At 37.7% G+C, this 23,554-nt stretch overlaps 1 protein-coding gene across 2 annotated transcripts in view; it reads right to left on the bottom strand.

Annotated features, from left to right (window-relative positions):
* Window positions 1–4,827: 4,827 nt before the first annotated feature.
* Window positions 4,828–23,554, bottom strand: part of HEATR5A (HEAT repeat containing 5A) — a 134,193-nt gene continuing 115,466 nt past the window's right edge. For both annotated transcript variants that reach the window (XM_023731485.1, XM_004376530.3), the window contains 8 exons: window positions 23,040–23,288; window positions 21,731–21,858; window positions 17,878–18,025; window positions 16,738–17,010; window positions 14,169–14,393; window positions 8,568–8,722; window positions 6,061–6,274; window positions 4,828–5,708 (listed from right to left, as the gene is read on the bottom strand). In XM_023731485.1, the coding sequence (XP_023587253.1) occupies window positions 5,401–5,708; window positions 6,061–6,274; window positions 8,568–8,722; window positions 14,169–14,393; window positions 16,738–17,010; window positions 17,878–18,025; window positions 21,731–21,858; window positions 23,040–23,288 (1,700 nt within the window). In that variant the 3' untranslated portion in view covers window positions 4,828–5,400. The remainder of the gene's footprint in view (window positions 5,709–6,060; window positions 6,275–8,567; window positions 8,723–14,168; window positions 14,394–16,737; window positions 17,011–17,877; window positions 18,026–21,730; window positions 21,859–23,039; window positions 23,289–23,554) is intronic.

Raw genomic sequence — 23,554 nt, 5'->3', positions numbered from 1 at the left:
GTTTTTTGCTTATAAATTTTTTCTTTTGCCTCTAAATAATTTTTCAGGAAAAAATGATTAAATTTGATCTCATTAATCAAAATATTGTCAACATTAGTTTCTCATTGGCAACAATGATCTTATTTTCTCAAAATATGTAGAATATTTGAAATATAATCCATTTTGGTGGATTCTTCAAAATGCATTGTCTATTTCAGATATGCAGACATGTACTAAGTATGGCTACCAAGTAATGAGAAATTTTCCCAAGTAGCCTGTGGGATCATCATTTTATAATGCACCAATAGAAGAGCACAGGAGTCCTAACCAAACAAACTAGCTCCTTTGAATTTATACAACCTGGGATAGTATTTGTTCTCTGGACTGGATATATTCCAATGCTATCATAACACAAAACTTTCACATTTCCTCAAGGCTAAAAGCTCAGGCTGGTAAACAAAGTCAACACAGGCACAATTCATTAACTGGCTGATCACTGTCAGGTAGCTGGCAACTGGATCACTATATTTCTCAGCAAACATGGAAATACATTTCCCCTTGCAGGGCTTAACAAAATATTTTTAGAGAATAAAGTAAGTTCACTTGATGAAGGAAAATGTAAAATATATAATTACCTAGATTTTGCAGTTATAAATGTTAGTGGGGGTCTGGAAAGATAGATATAGGCAAGATCGTTGAAGCTTTAGGATTTCTGCCTAATGAGCCAAGGTAATACAAATATGATTCTGTAGTGTTTCTACTTTCTCTATGTATATACATAAATACATATATATATATGTATTTACTTTCAATATTTTAACTTTATAGTTTTCTAGAGGCATACAGAATTTATTTCACATATTGTGAGCTTTAACATTAATTAATTAGCTAGAGGGTTGAATTTCTTCTCTTGTAATGCAAACCTGACCCAAGCCGTGGTGTTTTCAGTTGCCTCATATGCATGTGAAAGCTGGACAATGAATAAGGAAGACTGAAGAAAAATTGAAGCCTTTGAATTTTGGTTGTGGCGAAGAATACTGAATATACCATGGACTGCCAAAAGAATGCAAAAATCTGTCTTGGAAGAAGTACAGCCAGAGTGCTCCTTGGAAGCAAGGATGGAGAGACTTAGTCTCATGTACTTTGGACATGTTATCAGTAGGGATTAGTCCTGGAGAAGGATATCATGCTTGGTAAAGTAGAGGGTCAGTGAAAAAGAGGAAAGGAGTGTGCCTCTTAGATCAAGTAGGTAACAAGAGACTAAAGGGGCAGCTTCTGTCTGGAAGTAAGATGGGAGGGCAAGAAGGGTTAGGAGCTGGCTGAAGGGACATGGGGAGTCAGGGGTGGAAAAGAGTGTGCTGTCACAGTATGGGGAGAGCAATTAGAGTCACGTAACAATGTATGTATAAATTTTTGCCCGGGGGGTGGGGGGAAGAAAAAGAGGAAGACCCTCAGCGAGATGGATTGACACAGTGGCTGCAACAATGGGCTCAAACATCTGAAGACTGTAAAGATTTTGAGGATGACGCACGACCAGGCAGTGTTTCGTTCTGCTGTACATAGGGTCACTATGAGTCTCAACCAATTTGATGGCACCTAACAACAACAACAATGCAAATCTAATATTAAAATAAAAGGATAAAAGGAATTTTTAGGATATAACATAAAGGGAGTTCTCAAAATTAATGTTAAAATAGACTCTTGGGTTATGCATCCATTCCATCAAGTATGTGCTAGTCTCTAAGCCTGTATCATATACTACTTCTTCCATGAAGTCCATCTTGGAGCTTGTTTTCTTCTCTGGGCTCCCATAACACTATGCTTGGCGTCTCTTTCATAGCATTAATTCATAACCCTTTAAGTGCCTTTAAGTTCCCTTTAAGTTGGTGATGAAGTTTACCTTAGAGAAGTAAAACTTGGTTCCAATACTCTATTTCTATAGAAATCTCTTATATCCAATGTTATTTTGTCTTACCTTAATAAACTTTTAAGAAATAAATAGAATAACTTAAATAGAATAACTTTCAACTAGTAGTTTGGCTCTGTTCTCCCCCTCCTAGGACAAAATAAGACAAATAAGACCACCTTGATTTTTTCATCCAAGTTGCTAATCAACATATTTAGTTTGTAAACTTACCAAGCTAATTAAAGTGCAACTGCTTTATCACAACTGGTGACTCATTAAAATAAAGCATATGTAAAGAATTTTTGAAGCATTTTCCAGATTTAGCTATTAATCTTAAAAAAAAAAAAATGAGAAACTATTTTGTTCTGTAAGCCTTCATCTAAAGTGAGAATAGCAGCACAACTGGAAGAGTGTAGTCAATGTCACTGAACTGTGCATGTAGAAATTTTTGAAATGGTGTATCTTTGGCTATGTATATTTTCACCAAAAAAAAAAAAGGTCGAGAAGGGAGAGGGTTGACATGTTGTGGGGTTGTTAACCAATGTCATAAAACAATATGTGTACTACTGTTTCATGAGAAACTATTTGTTCTGTAAGCCTTCACCTGAAGTACAATAAAAAAAAAAAAAAAGATTTGAAAAGCAACGATCGCAAGAAAAAAAAACAACAGAACTTATACTGATATCCAATCATATACCTATTCCCACTGAAACTGCACTTTTTTTTTTTTTTTTTTACCTTTTCATACTGTATTAGCCTGAAACCTGTTGGTTGCAACTTGGAGAAATGCAACTCAAAACATCTTAAGCAAGAATGGTTACTTATTAGCTCAAGGAGTGAGTAAGGTTCCTGAGGGACGCAGCCTGAAACATTCAAAGGGAAGAGCTATACCTTCACTGCAATCAGGACTGCCAGGGCACTTTTTCCGTCTCCAGCAAGCACCCTGGTGTCAGAAAGACGGGTTTAAATCCCAGCTGTGAAGTCTTAGCTTCCTTACTGGTAAGGATCTATCTACTAATTCAGTGTTGTATTAAATAAGGTGGTCCATAAAAAAAGTCTAGAGGATAGTACCTAACTCAAAGTTCCTAATTCCATGACACCAAAAAAAAAAAAAAAAAAAAAAAAAACCAAAAAACTAAACCCATTGCCCTCTACTGGATTCCAACTTGTAGTGACCCTATAGGACAGAGTAGAACTGCCCAGCAGGGTTTCCAAAGAGGGGCTTGTGGATTGGCACTGCCAACCTTTTGGTTAGCATCCAAGCTCTTAACTACTGTGCCACCAGGGCTCCTCCATGACACCATACATAATATTTTTTTGTAGCTATTGACATCCATAAAGCACCTTTAACCCAAACAATTCAGTACAGCAGGCTAATAAATAGTAAAAATTGTACTGTTTAAGAACTAAATGAAACAAATCCAAATATCAAATTAATAAATTCTGTCCTGAGAACAACCCAGTCCAGCATTTTCCTTGACAAAGGAATAAATTTCTGAGCCTAAATCCATCCCATACCAGTACAATTCAACAGTTATCAAGCACTTTGTTGATGCTACAGGGGCAAAGTTATAGAAGACAAAATTTCTCCCTTTGAGGAGGCACAGTTTTAAGAGGGAGGTAAAGCACTAAAATGCAAAGTGATGTTTTATGCATAGAATAATGTATAAAGTATTATGGAACACAGATGAGGAAGCAGTTAATTTTGCTTGTTGTGGGAGGAAGTGTTAAGGATAGCTACCAAGGGCAGGTGACATAAAAACCAAGCCTAAAATAAGGAGTGGGAGTTGGCCAGGTAAAACAAGGGAGAGAAGAGCATTCTAGGTGAAGGAACAATAAGAAATTCACACTCAAATTCCTAGAGACATTTAGGAAGACAAAAAATCTAAGCCATTATAAAAAATGCTTTAAAGAAAGGTTTCCTCTGAGAAAAAAGGCCAAGTTACAGAGAAGGACTATTATTTGCTCCACAGAATTGCTTTCTGGAAGTTGAATAATTGACCAGCCATCTTTTGTGGGTAAAATAATTTAAAGTACAAGAAGGATAAAGAAAATTAACTTTATTTATGTAAATTAGAAAAATCGTTTGTAGTGTTAGAATTTGTCAAATGTTTTCATCTGAACGATTTACAAGAGTATTTATATACAAAACATAATAAAATAGAGTATATCACATTTCTCTTGCTTTAGTTAAAGTGTTTTCTCAATTCTGATTATGCTCCTGTCAGTTTGGTTTTTAATTTTTAACAAGGAAATGTTTTGACATAGTGCTTGATTCATACAGTGTAACATTTAAGTAGACACCAAGTCAATGATTAGCAACAATTAAAAAATACTTTCCAACAAATGACTTTTTCATTAGATCGTTTTGTATATTAAAATATGTTTCATGTTAAAAAAAATACTTGTATCTACTGATGATCTAAATTTATTATATAAACCCATAGTTGATTGAAATATAGTATAGATATGACTCTATATGTATATTAAACACATTGATATGTTTGCCACAAATGAAAATGAACAAAATTGTGAGGCACAGAGGTAACAGAGAATCAGAAAATCCATTTAAATAGGTGGAGATGGCCTACTCTATTTAAAATGAGTAAAACTTCCATTTTCTGAACCCAAGATGAACTAAAACAAAAAATGGTGAAAAGTTATATTTATAGATACCGAATCTTAAATCACACTGTAGGGCTATCATTAACTTGTATTAATATATTGAAAATGCTCCTTAGACGCAAGGACGGCGAGACTTCCTCTCACATACTTTGGACATGTTATCAGGAGGGACCAGTCGCTGGAGAAGGACACCATGCTTGGTAAAGTACAGGGTCAGCAAAAAAGAGGAAGACCCTCAAGGAGATGGACTGACACAGTGGCTGCAACAATGGGCTTAAGCATAACAACAATTGTGACAATGGTGCAGGATCGAGCAGTGTTTCCTTCTGTAGTACTTAAGGTTGCCATGAGTAGGAACTGACTCGATGGCACCTAACAACAACAACATATACTGGATAATTCTAGACCAAGTTTCCAAAGCAGCTTTCAAATCATTTATCTTGTTTGAGAAATCCAAGAAAGTGTAACATAATTTACTTAAAAAGGCAGAATTTTAAATTAGTAGTTGGGATAGAACATAAACTCAGATAATTTATACTAGAGTCAAACCTGTATCTGTCACAGTATTAAGTATATCATGTATATATGAACTCTCAGAAGAAATCCATGCATTTTTAAAGCAGTGGATTTAGTAAGTTGAGTCCTTTAGCACTTTCTTGAAATTCCTGGCAAGAATTCTGTGGTTTTATTAAAACGGCAGGAAGGGGGCCCACAAAAAAAGTTAGTTTACTGTCACTTTGAAAAGTCACAGCTACTTAACAATCAACCAGGAATCCAAATGTACTTGTGTCTAAAATATCACTTTTGTCCCCAAAGAGAAGGAAATGATCAAGTATTATATTAAGGTGCTTACTATTAAAAAAGGGGGGAAAAAAAAAAAACAAGAAACATCAGAGGAAATTGGTCTTTAATTGGATGCTTGAATTGTTTCCAGGGTTCTTGGTATGCTCAGGTGTAGGTATCTTGACTTTGACACTTTCCTGATTGCCCTTTATAGCAGCCTCCAGGCGGGCTTTCAAGGCTGGAGAAGAAGCCATTAAACTTTTAAAAACTGAGGAATACCGAGGCCCAATCTGCATGAGATTTTGCAAAGCAAAGTCATGTAAATTTCTCATGATGGGAGTTGCTGACCCCAGGGTATTCTCATCCAAAAGAAAGGAAATGAGGATGGGCAGAAGACAAGCCACCAGCTGAGAGCCTAGAAAGTAAACAAATGATATAAGTCCTAGGTTCAGGGATATAAATGTTCACTATATAAAGTTAACAAAAGTACTCCATCGGTACATATTTTCTCCCACTTTGGGGAAAACAATTTTTTCCAATCTCTTCTCCCAAATTAATAATTAGTATCAGTACTTGAGATTAAAATAACACCTGCTTTTCAACGAATGTGAAATACATACAATATGAAGTGACTAATTAAATGTTTTAAATTTTACTTCATTTAAAACAACATTAAAATTCTGATTTCTAATAGTTATTTCAAAACAACAGAATTGCAAAGTTTGGAGAGATTCTGTATTTAGTGTGAATTTTGTGCTGACACTTACGATGCTTTTCTTCCGCTACGGCCACCAGTGCTTCCAAGACCTTTATTCCTTCTTGAAAGATCTGAAGTTCAGTAGTGTCTTCAGGTCTTCTCTCATCTATTTCCTGCAGTTTTTCCAGGATAGATGATGCTAAGGAGTAAATGTATGGGTAGGAAATAGCTGGGTTCGGATACTGAAAAATGGAAAGTAGGAGCTGATAGGTCTTGATTTGTACCTAATGAGGTAAGAGACAAAAATAATATAAACTGTAAATGTCAATTAAGAAAATAAATAAATAAAAGGCCTTGAGGACTCTTCACAGATAAAGCAGCAAAGCTATTTAAATTTACTTCCAATTTATCTTTAATTTTGGAAGTTAATTTAGGAAATAATATTGGAGTTTTTACTCCCACTCCTTGAGCATAGAGAATGTGACACAGCTGGAGCTGGGCTCACAAGGACTCACAAGGACACATCAACTGGGCCCTGAGATATAAAGACTTGAGCTAACATAATCTTAGAAAATATCTTTTAGGGAACCTTTCACATAAAGCCAATCAAACAGAACACAAAAGACTTTCCATCCTTAGCTTTTTCTATTAGCATTTAGTGAATAGAAATTTGTTGGACCAGTGAAGACTCTCCTGACTCTCATTACTGAAACCTGTATCAATGATTGTTAAGAAAGATGATTGAAAATGTAGGATCACAGTTTCTAGCCAATCTGAAAAGGCTTAAGCTTTCAATGATTTTGCCCATTTGTAATGTTAATATATACTGATGGTTCTGTAATGGTCTTTGGACTGGGCAGACATGGCTGTGGCAGCATGCTTGTCTGTTTTCCCATTCTTGCCTGTTCTGTAATATTCTTTGGACTTGGACAGACATGGCTCTAGCAGCATGCTTATCTGTTTTCCCACTTTCGAGTGTTCTGTGATATTTCCTTGGACTCGGGTAGACATGGCTCTGGCAGCATGGATGTCCGTTTCCCCATTTTTGCCTTTGTGAATATATGCCAAATAAAACTTTTTGCTTTACTAGACTTTGTGATGTTCTCCCCCTACAACAAAGTCCAGGTGCTAACAGCTTTCCAAACCAGCATGCTGACAATGGTAACAGTCTGGAGTGGGCATAGAGACATTGGGTACGACAGGGAAGGATAACTGTGATTAATTTTTCTTCTTTTCTCTAGTTCCTGTTTTCCCCCTCATGTCTTTGATTCTATACTGTAAAGAACAAACAAAAAGGCCCTCCAAAAAACCTTGAGAAATATCTTTAAGATTTCAGAAAACGTTTTAGGCAACAATCACATATATTTGATGTTTAAATGGCCTGAAGTTCTCAAGAAACCACTTTTGGACCATACTAATTTCGTATCATCGCATACCGGATCCACCACTTGGAGACTGCTACATAAAGCTCCTGCGAGCCAACAGGCAACAGAAGGATAAAAGGAAATGACTATATATCAAATACATAAATCATCCTTTAGTTAATGGCTATGGTATCTGAAGGATTATTTTTTTTCTGGGAGAAAATCTGGTTCCTGTACCTTTAGGCTTGCGTGTTGCATGATGCGGAACAGGTTTTAGCAGAGCTTCCAGAGTAGAACGGATTAGTCTTAGAAAGGCTTGGCGATCTACTTTTGAAAATTGACCAATAAAAACCCTAAGAAGCCACAACAGACAGTCTGATTTGCAACTGATTTGCAACTGATTATGGGAATGGCATAGGACCTGGAAGCATTTTGTTCCCTTGTGCATGGAACTGCCATGAGCTGGGGACCGACTTCAAGGCAAATAAGAACAACAACATCTTTAGGAGCAGATATATTTGTGATCATGTGCTACTAACTCATTGTATATATATTATGTGCCCTGGCGGTGCAGTGGTTAAGAGCTTGGCTGCTAACTAAAATGTCGGCAGTTCAAATCCACCAGGTGCTCCTTGGAAACCCTGTGGGACAGTTCTACTCTGTCCTATAGGGCGCTATGAGTTGGAATCGACTGGACGGCAATGGGTTTGTTTTTTTGTTTATGTGCTGCAAACATATATAGAATAGGAAATTAATCTAGCAAATGAAGAGGCCATAAAGAAATGGGGTCAATTTATGTATTGTTTTTGAAATGGGTCTCATTATTTCACAGTCACATTACTGAAGGCATACACTGGAGTCTTCCTTTGGGTTTTTGTAGGAAATCCACTATAGGAAGGTACAATATAGCTTGTAAAAGTTCCTTGTAAAGTTCTAGAGACACATCAATTTTAAGATGCCTCCATTTCAAATTATTTTTTTTTAACATTTCCTCTCTCCAACTTTCTCCCACTACTTTCTACCTTAAGGGCCAAAGAACTAGAACATTATTATTTCTGCCTCTGTCCCTTCAAGAATACGAATTAACCTCAAATCTAAAAATAAAAAATTTTTAGTCTGGTACTTCTTGTTGGAGCCAACAAAATCCAAAACCAAAATTTTGCAGAAGCCTAAATATAGTTATTACAGACCTCTCTCTGCTAAAGATACTTACCACAGGATCTTTCATCTCAAGAGTAGCCTTAAATTTCTCAATACAGCGTTTCTGAAGGCATGGGATAGTAGTTACTTCTGGACTGGTAGACAAAATAAATATTGTCACAGCAGTAAGTAGACTGACTTCATCAAGTTCTTGATGTGTTCCATCTACTAAGGAGAAATGATCTATTAGAAACAGATTCCAATACTGCCACACTTGCTGCTTTGTATCAGGACAAGGGTGCCTGAGTCCTACACTGCATCTGTGTGAAGCTGTCTCTAGTTTGGTAGTAACAGTTTCATCTAGCAGACAGAGATGATGAACACTGACTGACTGATTGTAAGAACCCTGGCAAATGTTGCAGGGCTCTATAGTAACTATAATCTTCGAAGGCAAAGATATCAGTAAATACATATACACACTTACTAGGAATATACATTTACTAGTTGGACATCTAACCTTTCTGTCTTCAGTTTTCTCATCTGTAAAATGGGAATAACAGTACTTACTTTTATAGGGCTATAAAGATTAAATGAGTTAATCGACATACATACAGCATTTAGAATAGCATGTGGCACATAGTGCTCAATACATGTTAAAAAAAACCCACTGCCGTCTAGTTGATTCCAACTCATAGTGACTCTACAGTACAGACTAGAACAGCCCCATAGCGTTTTCAAGGAGAACCTAGTGGATTCGAACTGCCGACCCTTTGGTTATTAGCAGCTGAACTCTTAACCACTATGTCACCAGGTTTCCCAATACATGTTAGCTAAGCTATTATGTTATTATTTTTATTATAGAGTAATACAGAAACATTTGGACAATTCTTGTTTGTCAAGTTCAAAGCATTTATATTTTGCTAATATGTACGTCAACTTAAAATACCTTAGCACTTTGTCTACACATACCATTTCTCAACAGTAAAGGAAAACCTGAAAATAAGTGCATAGGTCACAATCATTTTGGAGAGGGGGAATTTGTTTCTTAGAAATAAACTGCATTCATTTTCTAAAGTCATAGGCTCATTAGATAATTTTAACGAACTTGCTATGAAAATCAGTGTTATCTGAAAAGAAAAAGGTGTGGCAAATTCAACCAATTTAATTGTGTAAGAATAGGTTGTTGCTTACAGAGAAATGACGTATTATTATAGTAACTTTAGTAACAGTCATTCAACAAATACTTAAGAAACATCAAGTATGTGCCAGGCACTCTCTTAGGCTTTGGAAATATCATATAACTTAAAGTCTGCTTTCAGACGAGGAGATATACTATAAACTAGGAAGCAATAAATTTAACTTCAGCTAGTGATAACGTCTATGAATATAAAATAATATTAAGAGACAATAGAAAGTAACAGAGGAGGATAGTCTATATTGGCTTGTCAGGGACACCTTGGGGAGGGTAATACCGGAGTTGACAGTTGAGTGACAGAGCAGCAATGAAAGAAAAACCTTATGAATGGGATTCATTTTATAGAAGATATCTGAATAATTTTACGGTAAAACAGATAAATGGCTAACTTTTAAAGTTATGATAGCATTGTTAAAAAAACAAAAACAAAAACAAAAACCAAACTCGATGCTGTCGAGTTGATTGCGACTCATACTGACCCTATAGGACAGAGTAGAACTGCCCCGTAGGGTCTTCAAGGAGCGGCTGGTGGATTTGAACTGCTGACCTTTTGGTCAGCAGCCCGAAATCTTAACCACTACACCACCAGGGGTCTGTTATAAGCACCTTATATGCATTAAATATTTAATCCTCACAACACCATGAGATAGGTACCCTTATTTCCCTGGTTTTATAGGTAAGAGACTGGGAATCAGAAATTAAGTCATTAGTCCAAGGTTACACAATTAGTAAGGTAGGTAGTTTGATTCTAGACAGTGTACTGTTAATCATGATGCTACACTGATTCGCATATAGCAAAGTTACTTTTAGTCATTTATAGCAACCTGAAACTGTAGCATAGTCAGCTAGTCTGCTTGGTAAAAATGTCTTTTTACTCAGTGAGATGAAGCTCTCCTGGGTTCCTTTTCCATTTCCTCTAAAATTCCTTTATCTCCTTGCCCCTGTGAAATTCCCTTACTCCCATTCTCTTTTACTTAGAATACATGCAAGGGCCCCTAAGCATTTATTTCTATGGAGAGGTCTATGTGATAAGGAACTAAGACTTCCTGCCAATAGACAGTAAGAGACTGAGGCCTCTTGCCAACAGCCACGTGAGTAAGCCATCTTGGAAAAGGATTCTCTAGTTGCCACCTCAGCCATCATCTTAACAGTAACCTTATGAGAGACTCGGACCCAGAACCACCTAGCTAAGCTGCTCCTGAATTTCTGACCCACAGAAACTATCAGATAGTAGAGCCTTGTTTTTTTAAGCCACTAAGTTTTGCAGCAAATGTCACACAGCAAACATTTTACCTGTCACGATTAACTCCTTTAATTTCTTTCAGTAGTAAGGATAATTTCTCAAGGTCCTAGCCTAACCCCATTCCTTGACACATAACAAAAATAACCTCTTTTTTTTTTTTTTTTTTTAAAACAGGCAAGCTCATCATAACCCTCTACATAAAAACTTCTATTACTTCCCATCTGTCATGGATTGAATTGTGTCCCCCCAAAATATGTGTCAACTTGGTTGGGCCATGATTCCCAGTATTGTGTGGTTGTCTTCCATTCTGTGATTGTAATTTTATGTTAAAGAGGATTAGGGTGGGACTGTAACACCCTTACCAAGGTCACATCCCTGATCCAATGTAAAGGAAGTTTCCCTGGGGTGTGGCCTGCACCACCTTTTATCTTACAAGAGATAAAAGGGAAGGGAAGCAATCAGAGAGTTGGGGACCTCACACCACCAACAAAGAAGTACCAGGAGCAGAGCATGTCCTTTGGACCTGAGGGACCCGAGGTTCCTGGGCAGAGAAGCTCCTAGTCCGGAGGAAGACTGATGACGACAAGGACCTTCCTCCAGAGCAGACAGAGAAAGAAAGCCTTGCCCTGGAGCTGACACCCTGAATTTGGACTTTTAGCTTACTTTACTGTGAAGAAATACATTTCTCTTCGTTAAAGCCATCCACTTGTGGTATTTGTGTTAGAATAGCACTAGATGTCTAAGACACCATCCTTATCTCTTTTTCTTCCTCTCACACTGGGAGAGGCCAATCCTAAATGTGCTCTGAATTCTATTCCTTTCTGCTTAGACAGGGACTCTGCTTCTCCTTCTAATATTTCCAACTCCCACCCCATCTCCACCTTCTTTATTCCGTAAGTATGAACACATGCTATAATCTCATACTGAGAAAAAAAAATTCCTTCAGCTGTTTCTCTTCTTCTCAAGTCTATACTTGATCTTCTCCCCTCCTCACCTCTCATTTGTACCTCAACACCATGAGCTATACTTCCTATATTTATTTGACTTCTCTGCAGTATTTTACAATGCTGACTCTGTTTATTAAAACTCTCTTTTCTTTGGCTTCTGCAACTGTATTATCTTTTGATTCTCTCCTCTTGATTTTGGTCGTCTTTTTGTTCCATAAACTCCCGTAAACTCAAGCTGGTTTATTTCACAGGTTGAGCTGACAACTCACAAATATTATAGTCCAAAATCATCTCTAGCCCAGACCACTTATATATTCTGCTCCATCTGATTATCCCACAGGCATTTCAAACTCAACTTTCTTCCCCTGAAAACCCTCACTTCTGTTACTGACACCATGGGTGCCCAAGTCACCCTACCCTTTTAACTCCTAAACCAAACTATCAGTAAACTCTGCTGACACATGCTTAACATTTTATTTTTTTTATCAGTCTACTCCTCTTTATCCTTACTACTACTATCTTACATTCAACAGTCTTGCTTTCTTCTCTACACTGCTGCCAGTGATTCTTTAGAAATGCAAATTCCACACAGTGTCCCCCTACTTAAAACTCCTGAATGATTCCACCCTTGCCTATTTAAAGGAAGTTCAAATTACAAGCATGCCAAACCTTCCATAATCTGGCCCCTGTACCATACAAATTCATCTCTTTCTCTACTTATCACCATTCAGCACCCTCCTACTCTTTCCTCCCCAAACCACACTGTCATTGCTCTACTTGCTGTCCACAAATGTACACTATTTGTATCTCCAGGACTTTGATCAAACTTGTACCTAGGGTTCATTTCTGTGACATCCACATGGAGAATGCTTTCTCATCCTTTAAGAAACTGACTCTTCTAAGAAGCCTCTTGTGGTAGATACAGAGATGCACCACTGAGACCCTCTTCAAGGGAGGATGTGCTCCTCAGATGTAGGGAGTGCAGTCAGCTGTTACCTCCTTCAGGTTCTGCCTCAGCTACAGAGAAGCGCCTTGCCTGAGATCACACTCTTCCTGAGGCAGCCAGTATCCAAGGTGGAGCATTTCTGTCCTACGAGAGACACTGTGACGGGCCAATATTTGCTCCAGAGCTCCTGACAGGTACGCTGAAGCTTTGCTGGGGGCCTGCGTTGCAGTTTGAGGTCTTTTACCCAATGTTGCTATCCCACCTTTTCCTTCACAGGTGTTGTTCCTTAATAAGCTTCTTGCTCCCCAAACTGCATCTTGGCCATGTGCTTCTGGAGAACCCTACCAGAGATACTCCACCTGATTCCCTGAGATAAAGACATTATTATTGCCTTCAAGGAGCTTCTTATGATGTTGACCATGCCCTACAGCAATTTACAGGCACCAGGCTCTACTAAACTCTCAACTTCTGGTACAAAGTGGATAGTCAATAAATGCTGAATTCAACTGAAAACTTTTCACCACATGAAACTGGATATTGTGAATTGTGACATTTATAGATAGAACAAGGCAGGCAGGGATAATTTGTAATATGTCTAAAGACTTTTTATAATCACTATAACATACTGCTGAAAACGAAACCCACATAACAACGAGAAAAAACAAATTTTATTGGATACTGAAAATAATACTCGCTATCATTTAATGATATATGTCAAGTAATAAGCTAGATGCTTTTCATATATTATGTTACTGCTCTAACAATTTCCTGCAACATAATATCCTTATTTTGTTAATGAGGAAACTAAGGCTCTGAGAAGTTGGGTAACTTGGTCAGTCACACAGCTAGTAAATGCTGGCGTAAGGATAATAAACATACTATGATACTTCAAAGAAGCCCTGGTGGCGCAGTGGTTAAAGGGATCGACTGCTAACTGAAAGGTCAGTGGTTTGAAACCACCAGTGGCTCCACGGGAGAAAGATGCGGCGGTCTGCTTCCATAGAGACTTACAGTCTTGGAAACGCTATGGGGTTGCTATGAGTCAGAACTGACTCCATTGCAGTGGGTTTGGCTTTTTTGGTTTTATGACACTTGAAGGTCTCTCAATGTCAACTTAACATATAGGATGGCCAGTCATTTAATCCCTTTAAAGGTTAAAGATACTAAAATAAGAACACAGATATTTTCTATTCACTTATACATATCTTCTGACCACAGGTACTGAACACGATCTCCTCCAGATGACAGGTTGCCGAATAGGATCAAGTAAATTGCTTATCCTCAAAAAACTGCCCCTCCTGCTTTTTCAAACCGAATGACTGCTTCCAAAGAGCCTTAGTTACCTGGATCCCAGCAGTCAAGAATTGTTGTTAGAGCACTACGGAGAAGGTCAGTCCAAGCAGTATGGCTCTTTTCTGCTCGGGCCATGGGAGAAGATAATATTCCTTTCAGAGCCTGTAGGGAAGCTGCAACCGTTGAAGACAACTGGCCCCCAGGTAACTTCACAGCAGTTTCTCTGAGGACCCCAATTGTGAGATACAGTATAGTAGGAAGAATTGAGATGCTTCCTGTAAGATAAGACATATTTTTAAAAACACTCTGCATTTCAGCCTACATATGAATAATCACGAGTAATCTTACTCATGAGAAATCATGAATAAGACAATGTCAAAGATTTCTAGTTTTTAAGATTATTTCTTGCAAAGGATTATAACTGTTAAGATAATTTATTATTTCTACCCCCTATGGCTGATGAGCTTTTTTAAAAATTTTTTATTGTGTATTAGGTGAAAGTTTACAGAGCAAATTAGTTTGTATGTAAAGTGTTCCATGACATTGGTTTCATTCCTCACAATGTGCCAGCACTTCCCCCATTTCCATTCTAGGTTCCCCATTTCTTTTCCTCCTGAATTGCTACCCCTTCCTGCCTTCTCATTTTTGCTTTTGGACGAATGTTGCCCCTTTGATCTCGTATAATTGCTTGTTCAAAGGAGCCTGTCTATGGTTTGGCTGAAAAGTGGTCTCCAGGAATGGCTTCAGTTCCAGTTCAAAAGGGTGTTTTAGGTCGTCCATAGTCTCAGGGGGTTCCTCCAGTTTCTGTAAGACCAGTAAGTCTGGTCTTCTTTGTAAATTTGATTTTTCATTCTGCAATTTTTCTCCCGCTCTGTCGGGGACCCTCTGTTGTGATCCCAGTCAGAGCGGTTGGTTGTTAATGATAATTTAAATAACTTCATTAGGATTTTTAAGGCTGGATTAAATTTTGATTATTATAATTGGAGAAGTTATTTAAATAATTCTAAAAAAAATCTAAAATTCATGGAATTATTTAGAAAAAGAGTAAAATATCTCCTTTAGAAATTAGAACTGAAAGCAATGATGTCTGGGAATACTCCATCCGTCGTTTATTAATCTGAAATCAAAAAGATAAATAGCTAACACAAAAGTGACACAAAATGTATCACTTAGTATCACTATGCTTTTTCTGTCTTATTTTGTTTTATTTGGAAGATGACACATGTTGAATTGTAAATTATTTTTTCAAGGAATTTGTAGAGGTCCACTCAGTACAAAATATTTTCATGGCCACAAAGGTGTTGAAAAATCAATTATAAGTTTAAAATGAAAGGGAAGAGACTAAAGCTAAAACAATTTAATTTTCTCAGATGCTGCTCAACAAAACTCATACAGTATATTTTTAACCCTAATCATCTGCTAATGATTTTTCTGCCACTCTTAGTGTAATTGAGTGTGTGAGAACAAGGAGTACAGGTTTTAATTCAGACTGAACTTTAAAGTCATAAGGCTAAAAATAAGATAGCACCCACAATTGGTCAAGATACATTCAAGTAGAAATATACTTTCTAATTAATAAATATTTACTAAGTACCTGTTACATGCTAGATTCCCTGGGGGATGCAGAATTTAGTTGGAAATAAGACATACATGTTTGCATATATCTTCTCTCTATATAATAATCAATTACATATAATGCCTCTATATGATATACAAAAGAGACCTCATGGCACAGTGGTTAAGTGCTTGGCTGCTAACCAGAAGGTCAGCAGTTTGAACCCACCAGCCGCTATGAAGTAGAAAGATGTGGCAGTCTGCTTCCTTAAAGATTACCGCCTTGGAATTCCTATGGGACAGTTCTTCTCTGTCTTATAGAGTTGCTATCAGTCGAAATCGACTCTACAGCAATGGGTAACAGGTATATGACATATAAAAGTTACGTATCTACATATAGAAGCATCATACGTACATATGTGAAAAAACAAAACTCAGTGTGAACTAGTGTTTTTAGGGAAGCCTTCATGGATGAGGTAGGCCTGGAGTTGAACTTTGAAGGAAGGCAAAATTTAAAAAAGCAGAGAAGGGACAGGTCATTTCAGATCAAGTAACACCATGGACAACAGCACAGAAACGGGGATAAACATGAAGTCTTCTGGGTATATGATTACCACAGAAGCAATTAGGAGGAGGTAATGATGCAGCACAGCCATAGGGAGGAAATTTAAATGCTATCTTAAAGAATATGGACTTGATTCCAAACAGAACTGGCTATGATGACAAACTTTTGTCATCACCGAAGCAGGCAAAGTCCACTAGAGATGGTATACCAAAACATGCCCAAGAATTAACAATTGCCATTGACTGGTTTAAAACATTATCAGTCACAGAAGAGCATATCTATCTACAGTTCTTGCGATCTCTGGATTTACTTTCACCCTTTTAGTAAAACGAATTACTAGAATGTAATGTTAATCTTTGAGGATTAAAAACAATATTCAAATCTTTGGGTCAACATTAATTTAATGAGAAAAGGATTAACAACTAGGTTTCATTACCTATTAAAACTATTTCCCTCCTTCTAGTCTAGGTCAAGTATAGCAATCACATACCACAGCATACCTTCAGGAGAGCACACTGAAGGAAGTTCAGAGAGAATAACCAATGCAGCTGAAACCAATCTACTTCCATCTTCTGATAGCATCTGTGGCTTTGTAGCTTTTACTCCTGAGCTACCTGTCAGTTTAGGATTTAGTTCTGGGAGCTGTCTAACTAGAATGCATACACACAATTCCAGTGTTGCAAAGACCAAAGACTTCCCAGGCACAAGTCCTCCTGTGTCCTTTCCCTCTCCAAACTCTGGCAGGGTTTCCTTTTCAGCAGCCCCATCATCAACTAAAAGAGAGAAATAACAGTGTTGAATAAATACTTTGTGTTTGCTTTGCTTTTGGTCAATGGCAATTTAGTGCACTTCTGTGATAGGCAACACATTTAAATGGCTGAAGTCTTGGGTGTTAAAGCTTGAAGGAGAAGCAGTTATAGTGGTAAAAGTAGCTGTCTTTATAACTTGTTATTGCAGTGGATCAAAAGAAATCCTTGGTAACCTTTTAAGCCTTAAAATATTGTCTAGTTAACTCCTTCTTGTTGTTTAGAAAGTGAATCTGACAGCTAGAGCTCCAGCAATGACCTTGTGACCTGAAGTGTGGATAGCAGCAGGACAGAAAAATAGGAACCTAGGTACCTGATGTCTTCAAGAAGCTGCCATACCAGTCTTGGACTGCCTATCTCTGGCCTTCTACATGAGAGAATAAATACTTGTGTTTTTAATCGACTTTTATGTTGGGTTTTCTATTATATGTAGTCAAACATACCCTTGAATGATAAAACTCACCAATATCAAAATTAGATTTGTAAAAGAGCAATTTAATCAGTGTGCAAAATCTAATTAATTAAAAAGTTGTCAGTAGTTCTTTTAAGGTACATTGGTAAACATTTGTAGCCAAAGCAAGTACTCTATTAATATAAAAGATCCCCAGCTCCTTCAGGTTTTGTTAAAATTCTTCTTCTCCCAAAGAATAGTTGCTTAGCTACTGACAATTATTCAAGTTAACATGCAGAGGTGAATGAAAGGACTTAGATGCCATGTCTAGAGATGTTTGTTTTGTGCTACACACAACAGAATATCATAACTATGTAGATATATAAGCAATGCTTTTAAAAATAATGCTATGTGATTAATTTAGCATTAAGAATAATACTCACCTTCTGCACTTCTTCTTTTCTCCTTCACGTGTTCCTGAGCTGCACATATAATCTGCCTTACCACTTCAAGCGAAGCTAACTGAATGGAAGGTGATTCTCTGGTCAAAATTACTCGATGCAGAACATTCAACAACTCGATACCCAAGTCCTATCACAGAAAACATTTAGGGGACACTGTATTGGAAATCACATACTATTTTTTTTTTGGTAAAACATAACAATATTGAATGCCATGGCAAAATTCAGAAAGAGAATACAGTAGTCCCCCCTTATCCGCAGTGGATATCTCCCAATACCTCCCATGGATGCCTGAAACTGAGGATAGTACCGAACCCTACATATATGATGATTTGTCCTATAAATTCATATGTATGATAAAGTTTAATTTGTAAATTAAGAGATTAACAATAACTAATACTAGACTAGAACAATTATAACAATATACTATAAAAAAAGTTATGTGAATGATGGAGAGGGATGGTGTGAGATTTCATCATGCTACTACTCATTTAACATTTTTGAACTGCAGTTGACTGTAGGTAACTAAAAACACAGAAAGTGAAAACTTGGATAAGGGGGTGCCACTGTAAATTATTAACAGAAAATAAAGGTGCTATTAGTTTCTAATGGAGATGATAATGATAAAAACAAAAACCTCCCACTTCACAAATTAATATAGGTGACCTTAAATTATTAAAACCAAAACAAAATACGAAACCTACTGCAATTGAGTAGATTCTGACTTACAGTGATTCTACAGGACAGACCAAACTGCCACATAGGCTTTCAAGGCTGTAAATCTTTATGGACGCAGACCGCTACATCTTTCTCCTGCAGAGTGGCTGGCAGGTTCAAATCACTGGCCTTCTGGTTAGCAGCCAAGTGCTTAACCACTGCTGCACTACCAGGGCTCCTTAAACTCACTGCTGTTAAGTAGATTCTGACTCACAGAGACCCTATACAACAGAGTAGAACTGCTCCATAGGGTTCCTAAAGCTGTAATCTTTTTTTAAATTTTATTTTATAGTGCTTTAGGTGAAAGTTTATAGAGCAAATTAGTTTCTCATTAAACAATTAATACACACGTTTTGTGACACTGCTTGCCAACCCTGCAATGTGTCAACACTCTACCCTTCTTGACCTTGGGTTCCCCATTTCTATTTGTCCAGCTTTCCTATCCCTTTCTGCCTTCTTGTCCTTGTCCCTGGGCTGGTGTGCCCATTTAGTCTTGTATACACGGATGAACTACGTGTGTTATTGTTTGTTTTATGGGCCTGTCTAATCTTTGGCTGTAGGGTGAATCTCAGGAGTGACTGCAATACTGAGCTAAAAGGCTATCTGTGGGCCATACTCTACGGCATTCTCCAGTCTCTATGAGATCAGTAAGCCTGGTCTTTTTTGTGAGTTTGAATTACATTCTACATTTTTTCCCAGCTCTGTCCAGGACCTTCTATTGTGATTCCTGTCAGAGCAGTTGGTGGTGGTAGCTGGGCACCAACTAGTTGTGCTGGACTGAGTCTGGTGGAGGCAGTGGTAGTTGTGGTCTGCTAGTCCTTTGGACTGATCTTTCCCTTGTGTCTTTGGTTTTCTTCATTCTGCCTTGCTCCAGACAGGGTGGGACCAGTAGATGTGTCTTAGATGGCTGTTCACAAGCTTTCAAGACTTCAGACGCTACTCACCAAAGCAGGATGTAGAACATCTTCTTTATAAACTATGTTACGCCAATTGAGCTAGATGTCCCCTGAGACCATGGTCCCCAGTCCTAAACCCAGTAACTCAGTTCCTCAGGGAGTTTGGATGTGTCGATGAAGCTTCTACGACTTTGCTTTGCTCAAGCTGTGCCGACTTCCCCAGTATTGTGTACTGTCTTACCCTTCACCAAATCAAAGGCTGTAATCTTCACAGAAGCTGACTGCCACATCTTTGTCTCACGGAGCGGCTAGTGGGTTCAAGCTGCCGACCTCTCACTTAGCAGTTGAGTGTTTAACCACTGCGCCACCAGGGCTCCTTCTTAAATTATTAGTCTCTTTTAAAACACTGGCTAAGTTTTCCTAGAGTAAGTTTTAGAATCATTATGACACAATATCTCATTTAATGCTCTTCATTATACTTAACAGTAAAAAGGAAAAGCTAAACACTAGGGTGGCTAGTTTCTGAAATAAGGTCATGATCTATTTGGTCCACTTTAGGCCATCTCCAGATTGGTTTCTGTCCAGTACTGCAGGAGATGGCACTATGACAGAAGATTATTTTGACACAGTCCTAAACTAGGAAAAAAGAAATGGAAATTTGCAAAATGAAACAGGAAATTTGGCTAAAAGAATGCAGGGCTGTTATGCAGATTCCCAGGTTTATATTAAGGATTTTTAGTAATAATAAAGAATGAGGGTGAAGAATGTGACATTAAAAGTAGATTTTAAATTAATAAGCACAGAATGGATATCTCGCTAAAGAATAAAATACACTGGGCAAATACTATTCTGGTTTCCCTTCTCTTTCTATTGCTTACTCTGGTGACTCTCATCTTCCAAAGTAACAGTAAATATGACATTATAATACTTGTTTTAACATATAGGATAAACAAGCACAAAGAGTTTAAAACAGGGCTTTGAACTGGTTCTCTCCGGTTCAGTCATGGCCAAGAAAGTGACACCAGAACAGACCTGAACTTTTAGAATCTGGGTGAACTGGAACGGGAAAAACTATAGATGAAAGCCCCGCTGCTGGAAACTTAATCTCCCTCTTAGAAAATAAGGGCTGCGTATGTGTTGCATAGCAACCAAATCTCTTGTCCATCAGAATCTGCGCAGAGTGGCAAACAGCGGTACCCGCAAACAAGATGAATGTGCACTGCTACCCACAGTCCTGGCAATAATCCAATCTCATGCATCAGGCTCCTGAAAGGGGTCACTAAGTCTCTTCTGATTCTCCCATTCAAGGGCTTCAACTCATAATCTTACCCGTTTTGGGTCACCCAAATTGTTAAAATTCGGATCCGTTCTGGTTTTGTCAGCCATGACTGAACTGGTTTGAACCGGTTCGAAGCTCAGGCTTAAAATGTATTCAAATCCATGATAAGTCAGGTAGGAACCTGCTTAATGCTTTAATCAGTGTTAATTAGTTACATCACAGATAGTCTATAGAGAGAGGAAATTAGACCACCCATTTTTCTTAATACCCAAAAGTCAATGATGAAATATTAATATACTGGGCAATACACGATGTACAGTTGCCCTTGAGAAAAGCTGTCAAAGGAAGTGTCATACTTTGTACAGTGAACTTTTTACCATGGCCACAACTGGGTCAGGGATTAGTGCCTGATTCCATGTATAGGCTGGCCAGAAGTCTCTTAAGCCCTGGAGGAAGAACTCAGCCTAACAGCAATATTTTGTAATACACAATAACTACACAGACCAGTCAGATCTTCTCTTGCGGAAATGGGACATAAGATACAAATATATATGAAGAGCAGGGTGCACAGAAGCAGAGAGAGACATAGAGGAAAAACCACATGTGCTAGTGACTACTGTTTCGGACAATGCAGATATAGAACTTTCTCATCGCCACAGAACGTCTGAATAAAGAGCTGCTATAGCAACAACAACAACAACAAGAGAGGGTGGTTAGTTGGTGGCAGCAGAAGTAAGAGCAATAGAAGCAGAGACAGAAAGAGTCCAAGTCAGAGACAGGACTTCTCCCAGGTAACCAGAGCTGCTGATGGCATTACAGTTCTGAGGCCTCGCTGTGCAGCTGCTTAGTTTTCTCATTTCTGTGTTCGCTCTATTCACTGAAGTAACCCGAATATGTCTGTTCCCTGAAATCTGCAGGAACTTAGCAAAAAACAAGAAATTACCTGATCACTGCCGATTTTAGATCTGGGCCAGGGAACATCTAGAAGGGCCTGTAATGCATGTAAACACGCAGTAATGCTTTCCATGGTTGCATCTGAGCGCAAAGAGCATAGAAATTCCACACTGATTCCTGTAGAACGCAGAAAAAGAAAATGAGGCTTCTTTGAGATTCTTAGTTTACAAAGTTAAATAATTAATCTATTTGATAATAACATATACAAATAATCTTAGCAGAAAGGTAACCCAAAAAAAACACAATGAATTAATACTCTGAACAAGTGATAAGGCAAATTTCTTAGTAGTTTGTTTTGTTTACCTGCACACAGGAATAATCTCAACTAGGCTTGTGCACTATTGCTTACTTGCTATGAAGTAGTTCAACAATGCATAAATCAGAAAAAAATTGTACCAGAGAACTTGTAGAGTTTTATAATCTTTGACTAAAATTTATTGGGTGATGACTATGTATCAGGTACTGTGCTTTATGTGTATCATCTCATGTAATTCTCACAATACCTGATGAAGCAGGAACGATCACTATCGCTCATTTTGAGATTAGGGGAATGTGCATACACAGCTTAATTTAATTTGCTCAAGGTCAGTAACAATGGGGCACATCAAGAATTTGAACTCTGTCAAACTGTTCAACTTGTATTCATAATAACTCTGCAAATCTTCATTCTGTAATAGTTTCTTTTTAAAATGCTCTCTTCCGAAGGCAAATGGAAACAAATTTAATATACACAAGGATATATGAAATCTGCTTACGCCTGGCCTGGAAAGAAATTCTGTAAACCATAAATTGTACATAATGCAATCATTTATCTTTATAACCCTCACATTTCATTTGATCAATACTTTTTTTTTTAACCAGTAACAATCTTATGGTGTGTTTCCTCAGAATTAGTTTAAATATGAAAAACATTTATTCCGTTTATTCTAGAAGCATTCTGTTATCCAGAAAAATATTTTACTTTAAAAGTGAAGTTCCAGAAAAGTAAAAAAATGGGTTAAATGCCATAAATCTAAAAATCTTGTTAATCTTTCATTTTAAATATCTGCTTACAATTTTGCATCACTAAATGTACTTTCTCAAACTTTGAAAATATTGAGAATGGGGGGGACCCCTCAGTTTACTGGTATTTTACATATACACATGTACACACACATGTGTGTTACTTACAACATATATGGATAGTACATGGGTCTTAGAAAAAGAGTAAGGTGACAGGGTGGTAGGGTGATAGCCACCAAGAGCTGATAGGCAGCGAGGTGCAACTCAAAGATAACCCTCCACGCTCTTTCACTGACCTAAAATAAGATGGAATCTATCAGTGTAGACATCCTCAGGGGACTTTACTGTAGCTCCAGATGATGAACCTTGACACATGGAAGTTGGTGTAACAGGCCTTGAAAGATTAGATGCACCTTCATCTGGGTCAGCAACAACAAAGCCTGTACTTGTAAGCCACAATGCCGTAGCATGGAGAATAAGTGCCCAGGAGTTGTAATAATGCAATTTTGCATTTTCACCAGTCTCTGCTGTGTAGAAAGCACCACCTACCAAAAGGGGAAGCAAACAGTTTGAGGAGGAATAAACGAAGAGATCAGTTTTCAATACATTTTCTCTTTTCCTTGTTACAAGATATAGACCATTTCTATCACCCTCCGAAGTTCCCTTGCACCCTTTTCCATTTTCCAGTCAGTCCCCTACACCCCAAGGCAACCACTTACTTTTATTATGAAAGACTTTTTTAAAAAAATTATTATTTTATTGTGTTTTACGTGAAAGTTGACACAGCAAATTAGGTTCCCCTTTAACAATT

The sequence above is a fragment of the Trichechus manatus genome, unplaced genomic scaffold (assembly GCF_000243295.1).
Source record: "Trichechus manatus latirostris isolate Lorelei unplaced genomic scaffold, TriManLat1.0 scaffold00043, whole genome shotgun sequence".
Classification (NCBI taxonomy): Eukaryota; Metazoa; Chordata; class Mammalia; order Sirenia; family Trichechidae; genus Trichechus; species Trichechus manatus.
Note: the sequence above shows the minus strand (reverse complement) of the source record. Positions and strands in the feature narration are given on the sequence as shown.